The sequence below is a fragment of the Lottia gigantea genome, assembly GCF_000327385.1.
Source record: "Lottia gigantea unplaced genomic scaffold LOTGIsca_2, whole genome shotgun sequence".
Taxonomy (NCBI): Eukaryota; Metazoa; Mollusca; class Gastropoda; family Lottiidae; genus Lottia; species Lottia gigantea.
In genome coordinates, this window is record NW_008708400.1 from 111,681 (window position 1) to 131,934 (window position 20,254).

General features: G+C 33.0%; 3 protein-coding genes across 3 annotated transcripts; 2 read left to right on the plus strand and 1 right to left on the minus strand.

Annotated features, from left to right (window-relative positions):
- The first annotated feature begins 157 nt into the window (after positions 1-157).
- On the plus strand, positions 158-2,774 carry LOTGIDRAFT_228177 (hypothetical protein). The gene is made up of 3 exons (XM_009053113.1): positions 158-377; positions 918-1,258; positions 1,719-2,774. The coding sequence occupies exons 1-2, from the start codon at positions 202-204 to the stop codon at positions 1,246-1,248; spliced, it is 507 nt and encodes a 168-aa protein (XP_009051361.1). The 5' UTR covers positions 158-201; the 3' UTR covers positions 1,249-1,258; positions 1,719-2,774.
- A 1,990-nt stretch (positions 2,775-4,764) lies between these two features.
- Positions 4,765-5,759, plus strand: LOTGIDRAFT_152585 (hypothetical protein; the record flags this gene model as incomplete). Its single annotated transcript, XM_009053114.1, has 2 exons — positions 4,765-4,767; positions 5,259-5,759. 2 exons carry the CDS (start codon positions 4,765-4,767, stop codon positions 5,757-5,759), a joined length of 504 nt encoding a protein of 167 aa, XP_009051362.1.
- Positions 5,760-8,578: 2,819 nt separating this feature from the next.
- LOTGIDRAFT_177207 (hypothetical protein) lies at positions 8,579-19,967 on the minus strand (the record flags this gene model as incomplete). The annotated part of the gene is made up of 20 exons (XM_009053115.1): positions 8,579-9,104; positions 9,424-9,651; positions 11,451-11,522; positions 11,926-12,071; positions 12,682-12,798; positions 13,013-13,161; positions 13,536-13,623; positions 14,129-14,314; positions 14,600-14,688; positions 15,015-15,198; positions 15,456-15,674; positions 15,935-16,051; positions 16,425-16,544; positions 16,875-16,982; positions 17,283-17,478; positions 17,802-17,980; positions 18,175-18,264; positions 18,580-18,819; positions 19,131-19,229; positions 19,923-19,967. 20 exons carry the CDS (start codon positions 19,965-19,967, stop codon positions 8,579-8,581), a joined length of 3,198 nt encoding a protein of 1,065 aa, XP_009051363.1.
- Between the last annotated feature and the right edge of the window lie 287 nt (positions 19,968-20,254).

The following is a 20,254-nucleotide window of genomic DNA, read 5'->3' on the forward strand; positions in this document are numbered from 1 at the left end:
GAGCTGATATCTAAAACACATTTTTGAAAGACAAAATGCCAATACAATTGATTATGCTTACTAGTCGAGTAAGGGTTTACAGCTTTGGGTCGAATTGACTACTTCCGGTTTAGTTCATTTCCAGGTCACAGGTCAATGCTCACATGGCTTTCAGAATGGCAATAACAATATAAAACTTCTGAAGTTCATCCCTTTTAAAAGATGAAAAGCGTAGGGTTTAAGTTTGAAGAAGCCAAACAATTATTGTCAGACGATAATTCTTACCTCTATCTTATAACTAAAAGTCGAACTATTATTCTTTCTCCTCGTTTTATTGGTAAAATATTGCCTGGTATACGCGAATTTATTGACAGAGAAGTTAACTTGTTTTCAGATTTGTAAGTGCACTTTAGCATACTTTATTCAACTATGTTACATTTTAAGTGTAACTAGTTATTTATCCAAATTTAAAATAATTACTCTGTTGAATCCAGCCAACAAGTTGTTTATCATGACATAGTGCAAATCAATCAGTGAAACAGGTTCTAATATAATCATCTAGGCATAGCAATATAGCATAGATAAAGCCACTCAGCCAGAGTTACAGAATTAGAGATGCTAACACATGATATAATTTTAGAAAGTAAAAATCTGTAAATATTGAAAGACCTATTTTCAACATTATAAGGCGCTAGACAAATTGACAATTGATATTTATAATAGCGAAATTCAGTTTTAAGATAATTCATGATATGGAGTATTGCTTAAACTAGTGTTTGTATTCATAATATTCCTGATGACAGTGTACTTAATATTCAGAAAGTATCTACCTTTTATGATTGTCTTATTTATCTACCACCTGTGCTTCTAATAACCATTGAAGAATTATTTACATCATATATATATATACAAAAATTTACCATCTATTTCTATTTCAGTTTAGATGGTGTTCTAATTTCCTACTCGAATATCAAACTACATCAACCATTTAGCTCAGTACATGATGACAGACCATATCTGCATTTATATATCCAAGCTGATTACATTGTCTTCAAACCTTATGTTGGGTGTACACTAAAGGGTGTGGTGAATAAGTTAAGTCAAGGCCACATTGGTTGTCTGGTTCATAAACATTTCAATGCATCAGTACCTAGACCTTTCAAGAATGCTGACAAAACAGTCACAATCTGCAGCAAGGAGATGAATTTAAATTCAGAGTTACTGGCCTTTCATCCAGTAATAAAGTGCTATTTATTAAAGGTGCCTTGAGAGAAGAGAAGTAAGTAGTAATTGTTGAACTTGTGTTATCTCTTTTTGTCTATTTCCCTTATTGTGATTGTATCTTTTATCGTAATTTGTATCACCTCATGCACCTCTAAGTGCTTTAAAGGAAAGGAGACAAACTTATTATACCTTATATTAGTTGTATTTCTTTCTTGCTTTCATTTAGAATCTTTTATCATCGAAATTTATAAGTTAGAGTATCTAAGAATTAAGGAAAAAAAAGACTGAAAATCAAGATTTTTTTTCTTTGTTTCAAAGTTTATTAACTTTAATGCAAAGCTAACGATGAGGTTGACTGGCCTTTTTGTGTATCAGGGACATTTATAGCTTCTATTTTTTCCAACAGAAAACCAAAGAAATGGTCCAAACAGAGTTGTTGTTCATTGGTGTAATTCATAAGAAATGAATGCAAGAAGTCCAACACCTCAGTAACAATGACTCTCAATATATTTCAGTAATGTTCCAAAGGCTGACAACATTACAGAACCCAAAGGAGAGATAGTGGCTGTACAAGATGAATCTTCCAATACTGAAAATTCCAGTAAATCTAAGAAAAAGAAGAAGAAAAAATCTAAAAATAGAGATGATTCCTTCCAAAATGTGTCTGAAAGCCAAGAAACTGTTAAAAGCATTGACAGTAACAAACGTAAACGTTCACACGACACCGATGTTGACAGTGGCATCGTTGACAGTGATACTGACATCAGAGAAAGCGAAAGCAAACGTCTTAAAAGTGACAGTGTGGACGATGTTGACATAACAGATAATAACAATCAGGATTGTGCCTTAGATATGTCAATATCTTTAGATGAAAGTCATCAATCAGAACAGATAGGTGGCTCTAAAAAACACAAAAAGAAGAAAAAACATAAGCATAAAAAAGAGAGTGATTTATGATAATAATAACAAAACGTATCAGTGAGGTGAATAAAAGCTATTAAGTTTTAAAAGCTAAAGCTCACAGTCAAATATTTTGGTTTATCAATATCTTGATTCACCAAGACTGGACAATATCAGAAATCTTTTTATCTTAATCATAAGTGCTGAGAAAATCATGGTGTAAACTTTGAAATTGTGTAGCCATGAAGGGTCAAGCAGATTTGTCACCCAATTAAGCTCAGTGTTAGATTGCAGAGAAACTTGATGCAAGTTTATCACTCTTGAAATTGATATAGGTAGCTAAAATTGTGTTCTGTTAGCTGGTAATCACTCCATCCTCTATTAACTTAAAGGGATTGTAAAGAGGTTTTCCAAATTTTTTATGTTTATCAGATTCCATTCCAACTTTCAATTTAGATGTATGTGGTTCCTGCAATTCCACTTAAACTAAGTGTTTGATGACATCACTTATTGCAAAATATGATTTATCTCAATAAGCCTTTAATGACAAGTGAAAACATCAAACACTGATTAAAAGTTGGAATGGCGCTAAAGTGTCCCTGATACACATAAAAAATTTAGAAAACTTCTTTACAATCCCTTATTCTCTGTTATAACCAGTTGAGAATTATACCTACGACTACATTAAGCCTTTTACATTTTCCTTTATTCCTTTTCATTTCCATCTTTCTGTTAAAAGGTTTTGGTTGATATGGTGTTGGAAGATTGACTTTTGCAAGTTCTTTATTAAACAATATTGGTAGTTGGAAATATCATAAGGAGTTGTGCCTTTAGCTGAAGAGTTGATCTGTAAGGACCCTGTGTCATTCTGTATTTAATTGTTATCTCAAAGTCAGATGACATTTTAACAAGGCAAACCCTGATTATTATCAATAATGACTTATACATGATAACAATAGTACATATTGGACTATAAAATACCATTTTTAATCTGTGAACTTAAGCATTAAATATTATTACAACGAATCTAATTGGTTGTTAATCACATCATGGATCTAAATTATTAAATAGAAGATCTACAGGCTGTATGGTTTCTTAAACCTTAAAGTGTAATAATTCAGAAGACACTCATTTCAGATTGGCTGATACTATTTTGATTGGCATATCTTCTGTCATATGTAAACTTTCAATAATAAAGAATAATTGTTATTATCATATTCAAATGATAATGTTATTGTAACCACTGTCATTGAGTCTTTAAGCCTGTTGGACATAATAATATGTATGCCCTCAGGTTGGTACCTCCACACAAACCAACACTGGTGGCAATTTTGGTGGCTAGTGGAACTAATGGCTTTGTGTGCTATCATGTTATTTCCAGGTTATAAGCTTTGGGGGTATGCATCTGAAAGACTCCACAAAAGCCATGAAGTTTGACATTTTTGTAGATTTTTTACTTGTAAAAGAAATTTACAACTTTGTGAAGCCTAAAGCCTCAGTTTGAAAATCAAGCAGGGCTCCTGCATTGTGATTACAGAGAATAAGAATTTCAACTTGTCATAATAACAGTGGGTGTTGCACTCTAGTGCAGTTTTCTGCTCAAGGATTAAAAAAAAAAATGACAGTTTTCTCCTTCTGATTTATTTTGGGAAACTGATCAATCTATATGGAAGTGAAATATTGACAGATAATGAGGTGATAATCTTTAATCATGATTAATAATCAATATTTTCATAAACAACAACTTTACACTTCATTCCATAAGAATAACATTTGTTTTGGTATAATTTATAAGATCTTCTTTTCTAGAAGTTTGTGGGGTGGTTAAAATAGTCATTAGTACCAAGATAGTATCCCAGTTAAAAAATGAATTATAGATGAAATTGATTGGTGCCTTAAAAATTTTAAAAAAAATTATAATTGTTTCAAGGTTTTTAGATATTCCATAATTTAAAACTATGATCGGATATAGTACCGAAACGAACAGAGAAAAAAGATTTATAAGAGTTACAAAAGGTCAAGGGACCTGTATAGAAGCAGAACAATGATGAACACGAAAATGAATGAATATAGAACAATGAGGATGAATGAATAAAGCCCTGCATTATGTAGCTCACACAATGTACCCCAATTGGCACCGCCACTGAAAGTGAAACCGTTATTTTGGGTTCTGTCGTGTGGTTCGGAACATTGAATCGATTGAAACAGCAGGATCGTCTGGAAGAAACAATTAACTTCAAAGACAGACAGATAGCCGAACTTCAGCCTTATGAGCTCGCCATTTTCGGGCGTTAACTTTTTATTTCTATACATTATATGTAGGCTATTTTCTATATCGTCTCAGAAAAGACGTTTTTAAAAATTCTCGACACACGACATGGATTTGAATTTTGACGGTGAGTTGTGAACACCATTAACTTAAATTCCCGTTTCTGAGACTAAGATAAGATTGATCAAACGAATGGTCTTTTAACTGGGATATTCCCTTTAGAGTTAGGTGTCTTTAATCCTACTCATTATATCCTCCTACTATAATTTGCCGAGTTGGAGAAATATCACTTCAGATTTTTTTATCTTCATACTTATTTCCTATCAAGCTATATATTACACACAACACAATAGACAATTATACACATCGGAGTTACTTGGTTATCCGAAAACATGGTAAGTGTGATCACTTTAACTTTTTGGGATAGCCTATTTTTATTTGCCGTAAAATAAGTCTTAACACATCGTGTGATAATTAATTAATCCATTTCTATTTTCGTTGAGTTATCTGATCGAACTTATTTCAGTATAGGTCTTTTCTGTGCAGTTTCTTTAAAAATGATTTTCCAAGTCTTCAAAAAGTGTCGTTAGCCTTGCCTATAACAAAATATCAAAAGGCGATTGCATATATTATCTAAAATAGGTTTTATTAATTAAAAGCTGACAAATCGCTGGTTTCATGCTAACAGTCGATTTCAGTGCATCCATGAATAAAAAAAAATGCCCAGAGCCACAAAATTTGATAGTAGATTAGAGCGGTAGAAATCTGCGACCAACAACTGCCGAATTTAGGTTTTTGAGCTCATCTCAGATCTAAATATATATACTGTGTCCTTTAATGAGAATTATAGGCTCATGAATCCAAAATATTGTGTGATCTATTTCAGAAGCAACTTGATTTACTGTTTGTGTTCAGTGTGTGCTTTGGAAGCTGTACGATAGCAACTGGTTGGCTTATTCATCAGGATGATTCAAGTTTAAAAGATAGGGGCAGATTTGCTTTAAGAAACCCCTTTTTACGTGGAAGAGCTCCAACTATGTTTCCTCAGAGGACGGCAAAAATTCGGTTTCTGTCATCTTTGAACTCTAGACAGAATACAATGCTACCTTTGTATAAGCGGAACATCAGAGCACAATTTACCAGGAAGCGGATCAGCGTTTGTCCGTTTGCAACAGAAAAAGGTCGTTTCCCTTTGGGAGGTTGCTTATATTACTATGTGAGGAATCCAACAACAGAGTCATCGACTTTGGTGGAAAATGCAACCCAAAGTCCACTGGTAGCTGCACCACAGATTTATCCTATTGGACTCCTATCGGATAGAGCAAAACCTAAATCAAGCCCTTGGTGGCCATCTTTGTTTTTGTTGGGAGGATCTGTGGGGAAATAGGCTATAACTCTCTTTTGATGGTGTTGTTAAGTTCCAGTTCTGGTTTATTGTGAATTTGTTTGAACCCAAGAACAATATTGGTATATTACAATTTTATATTTTATATGATCTTGAAGCAGATGGATGTTTCTGTGTTAATTCATTTATAGAAATATTTATATAAAAAGACGGATAGGGTTCCATATTGTTCCAATTTGCGCAAATATTGATAATAAAGCAGAATATTCTATGGCAAATTCAAGCACTTTCATTTAGAAAAGGTTATCCGGTTATGCCTGTAAGGCATCTTAAAGAGATACCTCTTAAAATACACATAAACTTCTCTCACTTAGCCATTTAAATTACCAAATCATCAGTGGGCATATCGGTGTAAAATACAATATAGGCATAATCCAAAAGCGTCCAAAGAAGAAAATATAGGCTACTCCTATTGGCTAAGTTTAAAAATCTAAATTTTATGTTCATTCTAAGATTTAGTATACCATGAAAAAAATCACGGTGAGTGGTACGATGTCGGATTATCGATGAGTAAATAATGGTAGAAGCAAATGTGTCTGCATCATATTCGAACACACATCTCGTTACACATAAAACAGCAATGTAACCTTTTGAAGTTGGAGGCTAAATTTAGTAAAAGAGCTACAAAGCTATAAAATTGGCAGTTTTAAAATGACGGCACCAAATACAGGTTATCACACATATTATGTCGTCACTTTAGAAAGGAAGACGGAACTAGACATTTTACCCTACCCACGGCTTAAAGGGACCGCTTCACCATTTTCGGGAGTTGCTTTGGGACTTGAATGTACGTAAATAGTCTTCAGAAAAAAATGTATGAAAATCGCAAAATACCTCGAACTGGGAAGTTCGCTTTCTAAATGTAAATATGTCTCTTCTATGGGCCCCCCTATATGACAGAATCTCAAGGAAAGACGAGTCGTTTTTATAACTTTCAAACACCGATGATTCTGGACACATGTGGATTTAAAGGCTGAAATTTGGACGGTTTTCTGTGAATGTGATCACTATTACTAATTAGCTTAGGTAAATTGGCAAACCAGTCCCTTTAACCGCAGCTACATTATTAATGGAAATCTAATAGGGATCGAAACTTTTGACACCCAACTCTTGATTTGAACCAACTAAAGATTGCATTTTTGAACTTTGAAAAGCCTGTTGAGTACAAACTAATCCTGACTCGGCTATAATTAGTCATTTATATTGTAATAAATCTTTACTTGGAATTTTAGAATTAAAATAAAGAGAGCAAATAATTATGTACCCAAGGGTTAGTAAAACTAATTATACATACTAAGAACATGAGAGTTTGTGGGGTTTTAGACAAAGTAGTTCTTTTTAAATCAGACACCACACTGGAAATGATGCCTTCTCACTCTCACAGTATAGTAAACCAATCTGTTGTCAAGTTTCCATGAAAATGTTACGGATGTTTGACAAGTTGGTAAATTGGTCGCAGGAGAAATAAAAACAGAAAAAATACTGAGCCAAATATCGTGTGATCAAATGACTGCTTCTAGATTAAAAGGTCTATCAGTACCACAATGGCGGATATTTCCCACGAATTAAGTGGAGGTACAAAGTATTTGTATAGGGGCAAAAATACGGACAAGTTAGTTCCTTTACTGGGATAGTGGGCCATTTTGGGGATTTGATTTGAGTCTTAAATATATGTAAATAGTCTTCAGAAGTACTAGAAATGTACAAAATCACATAATCTTTTCAAAAAAACCTCAAACAAGGAATTTATTTTCCTATTTCTATGGATGTAGTTTTTATATTTCGCAGTGTGTAAAAAAACTTTCGAAAGCGGATAAATCTGGACACAAACATGGATTTGAAGGATTAAATTTCGATGGTGAGCTGTGAACTATTACAAAATTTCTGAGACTAAAGTATGATTGGTCAAAACAAATGCCCGTCCCTTTAATACACACGACAGATCGATTATTCTGATAAGAAGAATTTTATGTTGATTGAAAATCAGGACTTGAAATAATAAACTTAGTTACTGAGCTGTCTTTATACTTATGATCAAAATATTGTTATAAGCAACTTTCTAGAGATGCAACAGATCAATGACTCCATCCATTTATTTCTTAGTAACAGTTGATATATCAAAAGAAGGAACAGGCAGGTACAAGAAAACAGTTCTAATTACGAAAAAAAGATACACCAAAAACAAGACAGTAATGTTTTTGTTAATAACATTTCTGTCTGTTATTCTTGATGATGCACTGTATGGGACATCTGTTACTAATTATAAACCTGATATATACTGTATCAATTATGTACATGATATTCACAAAAGCATCGCATACATGTACATGGTATAGGCATCACATACATGAAAATTGTGTCTACCATCACATACATGAACATGCATCACATCCATGAACATGGTGTATGCATCACATACATGAACAAGCATCACATCCATGAACATAGTATATGCATCACATACATGAAAATGGTGTCTCCCATCACATACATGAACATGCATCACATCCATGAACATGGTGTATGCATCACATACGTGACAATGGTGTCTGCACCATATCAATGGAAATGGTATAAGCATCACATACATGAAAATGGTGTCTGTAACATATCAATGAACATGGTATAAGCATCACACATGAATATGGTATAAGCATCATCATATACATGAATATGGTATAAGTATCACATACATGTATGTATTACAAATATGAGCATCTGAAAAACAAAACAACTATAAAGCTAATGAATATCATGAGAATGTACAAATGTAATGAAATTGTAATGAATTAAACAAGAATTTAATCACTATTTTCATTAGCAGGTGATTCACCACCAGAATCAGAACCTTTTTTAGAACCACCTTCATTGTCAGAATGGTTTGATGCAGGAGAACCACCTGACTTATTTGATGCAGGAGAACCACCTGATTTATTTGATGCATTGGAACCACCTGATTTGTTTGAAGCATTTGAAGCTGCAGAGCGGTTTGAGGCATTTGAGACAGCAGAACGGTTTGAAGCATTGGATGCATGAGATGCAGCAGACCGGTTTGATGCCTTAGATGCATTTGATTTATTTGAAGCATTGGATTTGACACTTCCAGCATCACTTTCACTTCCAGAGTCTTTACCAGATCCTTTCTCTGATCCAGAACCTTTGTTAGATCTTCTATCTGATTCTGATCCTGATCCACGGTTTGATCCTGATTTCCTGTCATTATCTGATTTGGCAGCTTCTCCATCACTATCACTATCAGATGACATAATACGTCTTCCTTTCTTGCTAACACCTTCATTACCACTGCCACTACCACTACCACTACCACTGAAACAATCAAACAGATTCAATAAAATCATCTGTTGGAAGTTAAGATCTTTAACCAGTTGATAAATATATAAATCACTCTCTGTTTATCATTGTCTCTGTAAAATTTATAAGAGGAATCCCAAAGAGATGGCATGTACCTCATGTTGTTTGTTTGTAGGATGGGAATCCTATTTATATTGTGGACAGAAAAAATTAATTTTCTTTTGACTTGGATTAGACTGATAAGACAGATCTACTGTCTGCAGTTAAATACCAAACACCAAAGACATCTTGATGCCAAATATTGAAAACAAGATGAGCATCATTTTCTACTTACCCATCATCAGCAATCTGTAGTTCTTCTTTCTCTGATCCAGATTCGTTAGAAGATGATATATAGGCTTTGGATACAATTTTACGTCTTTGTTTTGCAGATAATCCATCATCTTCTTCCTTTTCTTTCTTTTTCTTATCTTTTCCTTCTTTACCTTTTCTTGGTTTTCTTCTCTTTTTATCTCTTCTATCTCCACCTTCATCCTCACTATCAGACATATCTCTTCTATTTCTAAAAAAGGCAAGGTACACATCTTTAAATAGGGAGTCTTAAAGATCTATTTCTACAACATTGTTAAGTGGGGACATAAAGAATGCTTCTCAAAGAAAGGCATAACTGTTTATGACTAATTAGTTTCTATATCCCTCTACAACTGATGTATTGTGAACTATTTTAACAGTGAGAATATTTCATTATTGAATAAATAACCTAATCGCATTTCATTGGATACAATAGAACATTTTTTGGAGAATCTTTAAAGAATTAACTGATATGTTCCATATTGACCTATATGATATGAATGAGAATATTTTAATTAAACTAGCCCAGGTTTGTCACTCATGAAGATTTCCAGAAATCCATTCATCCGAAGAACAAACTTGCTCAGTTAAAATCAAAAGATCACTGTATCTGAAAATACAACTGACCTTCTCTTCTTCTTATTTTTCTTCCTATTTGATCGTTCTTCATCACCGTCATCTTCTGAATCAGTACTAGCTCTTCTCTTCTTCTTCTTCTTCTTTGGTAACTCTTCTCCACTTCCTTCAGATATGATATCATCAATATCACCACCTCTCTTCTTCTTACCAGATTTACGTGGCCTCTCTACCTCTGCTTCAAGATTAATCTTTTTAGCCTTCTCTACAATAACAGCTCTCTGTTCTAATAACCTCTTCTCAAATTCTTTCCTCTGCCTCTGTTTCTCGGTCTAAAATGTCAAAATTTGATTTTGATCGTCTGAGTTCCTCTTTTAAGTTTCACAAAATGCTATCCTGTGCAAACCTTTTGACAAAATTTATCTCCAAAATACAAGAAATGAAATGAACTGAATTTTAAGTCCTACTTTTCTGCACTATGTGGGCTAATGAAGACAGTCAACGCCATGCAGGGTGCAATGAGGGAAATTTTGCAAGGAAAGCGGCATCAGCCTGCTATATTTTATTTTTCAACTGTCAAGGGATCTTTAACATGCACGGTCTGTAGCACACAGGGCCTCGGGTTATTGTCCCATTCGAACAACTAGATGTTTTTTCCATGTCAGACTCTCTTTACCTGCATCACTGACAGGGGGAAACCGGGTTGAAAAATCCACAGGTATTATCTTGACCTATGCCGGGATTGAACCCTGGTCCAAAATACAAGAAGGCACATTTATCATTAGCTACACTTGTTTATCAAGCTTTCAGTATTTCTAACGATTTCAGAAATGTACCACAGCACTCCTAAGTTGTTATTAAAGAACATTAATAAGGCCTGCAAGTGATTACAATCTTCACCACCATGGTAAATTGCTGTTCAGTTTAAGGAGATCCTGACATTGGATTTTAATTCTGCACAGTGATACACATAAATGTTAATAATTCGCAATATCTTAAAAAAATCCAACCTGTTCTTCTGCATATTTCTGTCTAAGTTTTTCTTTATCAGCTTCTTGTTTCTTTCTAATTTCTCTTTCTTCTTCATCAATTTTTCTGGCTCTAGCTACATGATACTGAGCTTGACTTAACAAATCTGAACATTGTCTGAAAGGAAGATATAATCAAAATAAAATTCTGAATTCAGGCATGTATGCAATTATTCTGATTTATATATCGCCCGCAACCACAAATATTGATGATAATTATAAAGTTAAAGCAGTCGTATACTACATACGCCATGCATGTTCAGGATTGTTTGTATATTGACTGCAGCATCTCTGATGAGATACTCTGTATCACCAGTCGACCTTAGCTCTCTGTAAGTGTTACCCTGGGTAATAAATGGGTAATATATTCAATGTTTTATTGAGTAATAAATCTATATGAGCTTACCTAGCTTCTAAACCAGCTTGATTTAAATCATACTTCATTCTATCACCATGTTGACTTAGATAACTAAAATATCTATAAACACAACACAAATTCTATCATAGATGAGGTTTGAAATGAAATGGAGTATGCAATGAGGGAAAGTATGGCAGATCAGTGGCATTAGCCTATTCTTTTTTAATCAACAAATGCTGAGAAATCTTCCAATATCTGCAAGACACAAGTTGCGTCACTGACGGTAGGAAATCTTGTAAAAAAAAATTCCAAAGCTGTCAACTCAACCTTAACACCTAACTTAAAAAATGCCACATTAAAATCAATATATATTTTAAGTTGGTATCAATTTTTTCAGAACACAAAGTACAGAAGATTTTTTTGTCCAATGGATGGCCAAATGATTTTCCATGCAGAGATGAATTCCAATATCCTCATATCAATATATTTTCATGTATTTAGAAAATAGAGATGTGCATCCTACCTGTGTGCTAACTCTAAATCTCTAACAGCTGTTAACACAGTTTTTAAATTACTCTTTTCATCTTTCAATATAGATGTAGCTAATTTTTGCTGTACTAAAGCTATATTGTATAATAATACTGTATCATGAGGTGATATATGTCTAGCCTGAAATAGTCATTAAAACATTTTACATAATAATATAAAACAACAGAAAGGGACAAATTTAGATAATATTTAGCTAACGATTCATTTAGGCAACATTTAAGAACTCCAGTAAGGTGTGATATACATAACAGTCATGATATCCCCATTACTATAATTTTCCAACTGGCTTTCATGAAAGATTCATTTATCCCTGTTCAATGAGTGCTAGAGATAAAAGTCCCTTTAAATTCTAAGCCCTATTCCAAACTGATGATTCAATACAATAGGGTGAAATTGTCATTAAATCATTCAATCAGATCTGACAGAAAATAATTTCTTTTTTAAAGTTATACAATTGTCTTAATATTTGCTTTAACATCTCATGTTAGGTTCAGCTATTCATATCTCTTATCAGAATTGAGTTCCGGCATCAAGTTTCTTCCACAAATTAATCAAAAACGCTGGTAGTTCCAAGGTGTTATCAACACTCTCATGGGCAGTTATTACAAGCGTTTTTGTTGAATTATAAGAGAATCCGATATCAGATTATAAGTTTGGTATGGATAGTTGAACCTATATCTTTTAGCTGTTTAAAGGAAATAGTTAGAAGACTATATATATTTTAACATACCTTGAGGAGAACTGTTTTACATTCCTGTAGTTTACCACATCTAAAATAAGCTCTAGCTAAATATAACATAACTTCTTCATTATGACTCTTAAAAAACTTCTTTAAACAATTCTCATACTGAAATATATACACAGAATTTTATTATTAACGTTAATGGCTAGTGCTATGAAATGAAATGAATTTTAGTACCTTATTTTCTACACAAGACGAGGCAAAAGAAGACATGCAACTTTATGCAGTGCACAATAAGGGAAATTTTGACAGAAGAGCATCACTATTATACTTGTTTGTAAATATTCAATATATCAGAATACAAGATGTGTAAACTTACCATTTGAACTGCAGCTACATATTGTTTCTGTTCAACATAGATATGGGCAATATTTAACCAGACGTCACAGAAATCAGCTGTAGCTTCTCTTACTTGGGCAAATACATCTCTCCCTTCACCTACACATCCTTTATGAGCTAAAACACAGCCTGTAGAGAAGATAAACTGAATCTGTAATTGAAATCTCAACAAACTTGATTCATTTTATGGTGACCCAATTTCGCCAGTAAAGTCACGCAAATCTGCATGGTTTAATAATTGGATGAGCAAACGTGCATGTAAATTCAGGACATGACTATCAATTTGGCTGTCATATTTGATTTAAGCTCACAAACAAACATTTGGAACTCTCTTTATAAATTTCTTCTTTGCTTCTTTTTATATAAATATCCAACTTTTCTGATCCAAATTCAGTAATACCACTCCATTGAATCTTTATCCCAATATGTCCCGACTATAAAGTTTTTAGCTTTAACGATCTTGATACAAACATCAAGTACAAATTAAATAAAGAAACACTTACCTATCCCATTAGCAGCCCAAATATTTCTGTCATCATTACGTAATACTTGTTTATACATAGCTAGAGCTCGGTCTTGATGTCTTTTTTCCTAAAAGAGAATGAATGAGTTTTCATGAATTTTAAGGAATGATATTGTTATCATCATGCCATGATTGTGAAATAAAATGAATAATTATAAAATCAGAGTTCTTCATGAGATATTGGCACTATAAAGTACACACATGTCTATCACATGTTGCGTACATGACATTTGACAGGTTTCCTAATAGGAAGGGACATAACTCTAGTTATGGAATGACATGTTTCCACTGTCCGGATTTTCGTTAAACCGCACGATTTTATCGAGAACCCGAATGTGCAGATAAACGGGGCTCCACTGTACTGTTTTTTATGAAGGCAAAGCCATGCAGTGAGGAATGAGGGAAATTGTACCAGGACAGTGGCATTGACCTTTTCGATTTTCAACTGTCTTGGGATCAATAATATGCACATGTGAAATCAGTTATATGTCTCATCCAAACAACTAGATAGCCCCTACAACCCCTTGTTATAAATAGTGGTTGCCAAAAACAAAAGTAACAAAAGTTACATACCTTAGCTTTATCTTTCATTGGTTGATGTAAAGTCTGTAACCAGACATTGCCTAAAGCTATCAGAGAATAAGCATCATCTTTAGTACCTGGTCTCTGTAAAATTCTCTCAAATTTCTTCTGTCCAGGTCCCCATTCATGTTTAGCCAAATGTAGGTTTCCGATAAGTGACCAGGCATCAGGGTGATCCTGAAGAAGAAAATGAAATGAAATTTACTAAAAATAATTTCAAGCCGAACTGTAAATTGTTTTAAGCTTCCTACTTTTTACTACTTTTACTTTACATATCATCTACAATTAATTAGCCATCATATTCCTTTCAAGTTTTCTCTCAAAAAAGTCTTGATCATATTCCAAAGGTTGTTACAAAGGTTGTTACAAAGGTTGTTACAAACCAAAAAATAAAAGTTTTGTTCTCTGCTTTTGGTATTTAGATTTTTTTCTTGTTCAATCAAATACAGATTGTAGGTATACCTGATTAATCTGCAGAGCTTCTTTAAACCAATCAGACGCTTCATAAATCTGTCCTCTATCTCTAGCCATACATCCTAACCTTAAATAACCTAAAAAACACAACCAATACTTATCTTGATTGATATCCACATTGACAAAGGAACACAGGTTCTATTGGCATATTCAAAATCTTAGAAAGAGAGCAGGCATACCTCACTCTTGACGCTTGATCAAAGAATGAAATCAGTGGTTATCAAGGAATTTCCAAGGCTTTCAAAATCATTTTCTGCACTTTAAAGGCTCAAAACTTTTCCGTGCAAACTCCAAACATTATAGTTAACATGTTCAACTTCAAATGACATTACATGTACTTGAAAATATATAAAATACATACAAATAGAGTTGAAAAAATACATTAAGAGTCAAGTGTACTTACAGTCAACATAATTAGGATGGTCTCTAAGGATGGTTCTGTATAATTTATCAGCTTTATCAAATTCATTTAAAGATTCATACAGTCTAGCTAGATTATAGGTAGTAGTAACTGATATAGCACTATAGTAAGTTTCATCATGTTGAGCTTCATTACGTGATCTTTCTTGAGATGCTTCATAATATTTCTAAATAACACATCAGTAATAATCAAATAAAAATGGAAAGTCTATTTTGAAATGAATGTTAAATTTTCAGTACAGAAACCAACCCTTTTCATCTTTTTCACAGTCATAGTCTCAAAAGACTTTACGCTTTTCCATGTCAGCCATTCCCAACTGCATCTTTGACAGAAGGAAACCATGGAAACTCCAGACCTCCAGACAAAAGTCCAAGCACATAAAATGCAAACCGTTCTATAACAAATATGCAATGATGAAATTACCTTAGCCTCCTGAAAGTTTCCCAGTCTGAAATGAAGAGCAGCAACATTATTTAATATTTCTGGTGGGACGTCTGCTTGTACCTTCTCTTTCAGTATTCTAGTAGCTGTACCATAAGCTGATAGAGCTCCCTGTACATCAGACTGCTCCAATATCTGGGCTAATTCAATCCATGCTTCAACATCATCAGGAAACTGTTCAGTTACTTTCTTTAAATGTTGCTGAAATTCGTAATCAATTTTGCATTAAAAAGCAATTATATCTAAATTATAATATATAAACAAATTTTACATGAAGCTTTTAAAGGGATTTGATGACATATAATGTCAGGGCTGTACTCTACTGAACTTGAATAAAGAACAACAAACTAAAATTTAGCATGAGCAAGATAAACCTGAGTAAAATTAAGAAACAAAATATCGAGAATAAATGAAGTAACTCAGAAAAAAAAGGCAACAAAATATCTAGAAAGACTATTTACCTTGGCTGTGTCCTTTTTATCTTGATCAAATGAATTAGAATATAATGATCCTAAAATCTTCATAGTTTCATAATTTCCTGGCTGAGCTTTTAATACCCTCTCAAAACATTGAGATGCCTAAAATCAGAATGAATTTGATTGAAGATGTCTGAGACCCAATTTCATTAAAGTATGTTATTATTTATATATATATATTTCGATCATCTTATGTTTGTTACACACACAGTTGATGTCTTACTTACCAACATATAAATTATTATTATCTAGTAAGTGTTTGCAATATGTCTCGTTTGACATGTTTTATGATTTTAGATACGGTTCATCCTTTGTTAAACATTTGTAGAAAGTTTACCAGCAATTGTAGTAAGTTGGACCAATGTACATAAGTGTTGCCAAAATACACTTGACATTTCATGTGGCACTATAATAACAGGGGTATTGTGTCTGGGTATACTGAACTATATATCTAATTGTTACTTATAAAACTTACATTATCATTGTCTCCTCTATAGATATACATCTGACCCAATCCAAAAAATGGCAAAACAAAATTAGTAGGAGCAAACTGAGTAGATTGATAATAATACTGGAAAGCTTGATCATAATCATCCTGTAATATATTATACAAATAAAACCTGAGATCAGAAATATTTTGCCAAGCTATTATGTAATAAATATGTGCTATAACCCACATAGTGCATAGACTTTCCAGGTTTTCATAAAATCGACCATTATCGAAGGGAAACTGTTGTTTTAACCAAATAAGTCAATTGAACCTGTAGCCTATCAAAGAGTTCAGGCCACCAATAAACTCTATAACAAGCAATTAGTATCATACAAATTTGTACCATCACCATCGTTACTGTATGAAATTGGTATCTCATCCCACAAATCGCCAAATTCTGTGTTCCGTGAAGATTTTATTAGTTTAAATATTTACCTGCACATGAAAAGCTCTAGCTAACTGGTAACAACTCTCAGCTCTCATAGCCTCATTTTCTGTATTATGGAAAGCATGTAAAGCTAAAAACTGTACTTTTTGATAATCCTGTAATATGAGTAATAATATTAATATTTAGCTCTGTCACTGTCTAACTAGGCTGAGATGAATACAACCTAAATTTTTAAAATTTACATTGAAACATTAATATTAATAGTGTGTAAAATTCTTATCCAATAAACACTGTGTAACATTAATCTGCTTTCACTGTTGATAGACAAATATTCTCACCCATCACTTGATGTCCAACTTTTGTTTTTGACGATAAAAATATTTCCAAATACATGTTATGTCCTTAGAGTAGACCCAACAAAGACATTTTCCACAAGTAAAACAATGATCACTTACCTTCTTATAGAAGAAATGATTAGCTAAATGATTGAGTACCATAGGATTAGAAGAATCTATTGTATAAGCCTTCGAAAGAAGTTGTACACCATTTTTAATAGCATCTTGTGCTTTTGAGTTCAACTCTAAGATTGCTAGACCTACTAAAGCTCCAACACACTGTGGGTCTAACTGTAGGGCTCTCTCAAATGCCATTCTAAAATATAAAGAAGTACACATTGATTTGGACTGAGATAGGAACTGTGTGTTCAGGGACCAACATTTGGCAATATTTTAAGATCACAGCTGAATGTCATAAAAATTTCCCTCATTATGTACCACATGGTAACACAAATTTGCCAAAAATGTCATGCAGTTATGTGTTATGTATAACACCCTCATTTGTTCATTAAACTCTTCTGCAGTCATTATTCAGTCAGTATAATACCAACTTATAAATGTTTAGAAAGGTTCATTTGCAAAATAGGGTTATTTAAAGTTTAGTCAATTTTTTCCAGTGTTGTTTAACTTCAAGCTTACCTGGCTTTCTCTAGTCTATTCAATTTCACAAAACAGTGGCCCATTCCTAATCTGACTGATGCAGGACAGTTGGGGTTGGTTCTTAAAGCTTTTTTATAGTAGGCCAAAGAACTTCTAAATTCTTTTTTATTGAAGGCAATACAAGCTTTACCTAATAGAGATGGTATGTTGTTACTGGACTGAAATAAATATGAAAAACATTTTTTAATATGAGTATGTGGCAATCTTCTTATAATAATTAAAAGTATTTACATAAATCAGACGGTTTTTTTATAAAGCAAATGAGGTTATTTGAAGGAGAATTTTTCTCAGCACAAATTCTATATTATGATTTTATATAGATATGACTAATAAATAATAAAGCTATACAAACCTGATTTAAGACAAAATTAAACTGTGCATCAGCCTGGTCCATTTTATCTCCTTCCAATAAACAGAAATAAGCTCTGCCGAGTAAATGGTTCTAGAAATTGCAAAAAAAAAAATATTAATATGGATATAAGATAACCATGGTAAGATCTAGTAAAGAGTTGTAACCAGTAAAGATTCACAATTTATGTGTAGTAAAGGAAAGGAAACAACCATAAATTTTTCTGACTCTGAGCCAGCAGATTTGATAAATTTACTAGCTCTGTTAAAATGTTTTAGTCTCAATATTGCAATAACCACCAAGATTTCAAACACAATTGTCCTGATATTCAAAACAGTTTCAGTTCCAAAAGCTTTATATATGTCTAATCACTGAATTATAAACATAAATGTGAAAGATTGATTTTACCTGATCGTACATAATGATTTTATCTGCTGTAGTATAGAGTAGTGTAGCTTTAGTAAATAATTCTCTTTTAGTGTCTTTATTTTTCTCTTTATGGGCCAACTGTACATAATAGGCAGCCAAAGTATCCAAAGACTGCATCTGATCTCTTTCAAAGTTCTGGTAATCAATTCCAGAATCAGTTCTAGAAGATTCCAATATTTTAACAAAATCTTCCACAAATCCTTGTTTGTAATATTCCAACTGAAAAAAGAAACAGACAGTTCAATAATTTAACCGAAAAAGACAGGGGAAGGCAGGTGACCTTGAATCTAAATAGATCATATATTTTTATATTCCATGTTCAACAATCAGGAAATAAATATGGGATAAGTGGGAAATCACTGCCAAGATATGGCCCATATTGCAAATTGTTATCCTTATAAATCATAATGCTTGTTTCTTTTAACAAAAACTGATGAAGTCAATTTCATACAAACAAAACTGAAATTCTATTACCAAAATTGCTAAAGATGGAGCTTATCAATATAAAGAAATAAGCATTTAAAACTTACAGCCAATGTGACCCAGATATGAAGAGGGGCCACCTCCTGGCGTAGAATGCTGAGAACTTCATCTCCTTCTGGTAACTGATCAAGATCTAACTCAATTACCTGAAAATAAAACAGTATGCCTATAACTATGAATCTATTTTTTTGTTATATAAGTAGTCAACACTGGCTAGCCATTAAAATGTATACGCTATAACTATGTGACAGAACTGGAAACAGGTACTGTAAGTCTACAGCCAGTCATCTTCACAATGTCTAAAATATACCTTGACTTCAATAGCTACCTTCTTGTATCACATAATGCAGCCATTTGATTGGATTATACCTCAGTGAATACAGACAATCAACAGTCCTCAACATTAAAATTATATCTTATGGTTTACAGCATTTCAGTACAGGGCTCTTGTTATTGTGAAGATGAGAGTTTGCACGCATTTGTCATAGTCAAACCAAGTCTAAGTAAAGTAACTAAAAAATGTGAGACAACATTGTTGCTAAATGCAAAGGAAAGAAGAAAGGATTTAAATTTGATCATCAGATCAGAGATATAACCATGTAAAAATTACTGCACCTTTTACTATGAATATTATCATAAAAGATTCAAGTCATAGGCTAATGAGACGAAAACATGGAATTAGAACAAGTTGCACACCTCTACTCCGATTATCATCTGGATAATCTGTTGTATTACTGATTTGCGACATGTTTAGACCATTCACTTTTAATCTATGATACCTTGATTTTTAGACTAACGACTACAAAATGAAATGATTAGAGAGTAAAAGAGTAAAATACCTCGTCTGTGTCTCTCAGCGGAATTTCAATGGATCCTGCCGCCATGTTGCCGGTTTTAGGGGTAATTTGTTTCTATGATAAAATTAATCTTATTCCACAATCGATTTTTTCGGATTTACCTGCAAAAAGTTTTTAAAGAAAATATTGATGTGATTTTAGGGTCATAATCAAGATAAACATAAAAATTGAATGATAATTAGGGTATCAACTTGGTAAAATATATATCACAATAACTCCTCCCTATCAAAAGATAACTCAACAAGGACAAGATACTACAGACGACAACTAAATTCTTAAAAATGAGATGGAGAAGTGCCATTGATATCGATTGA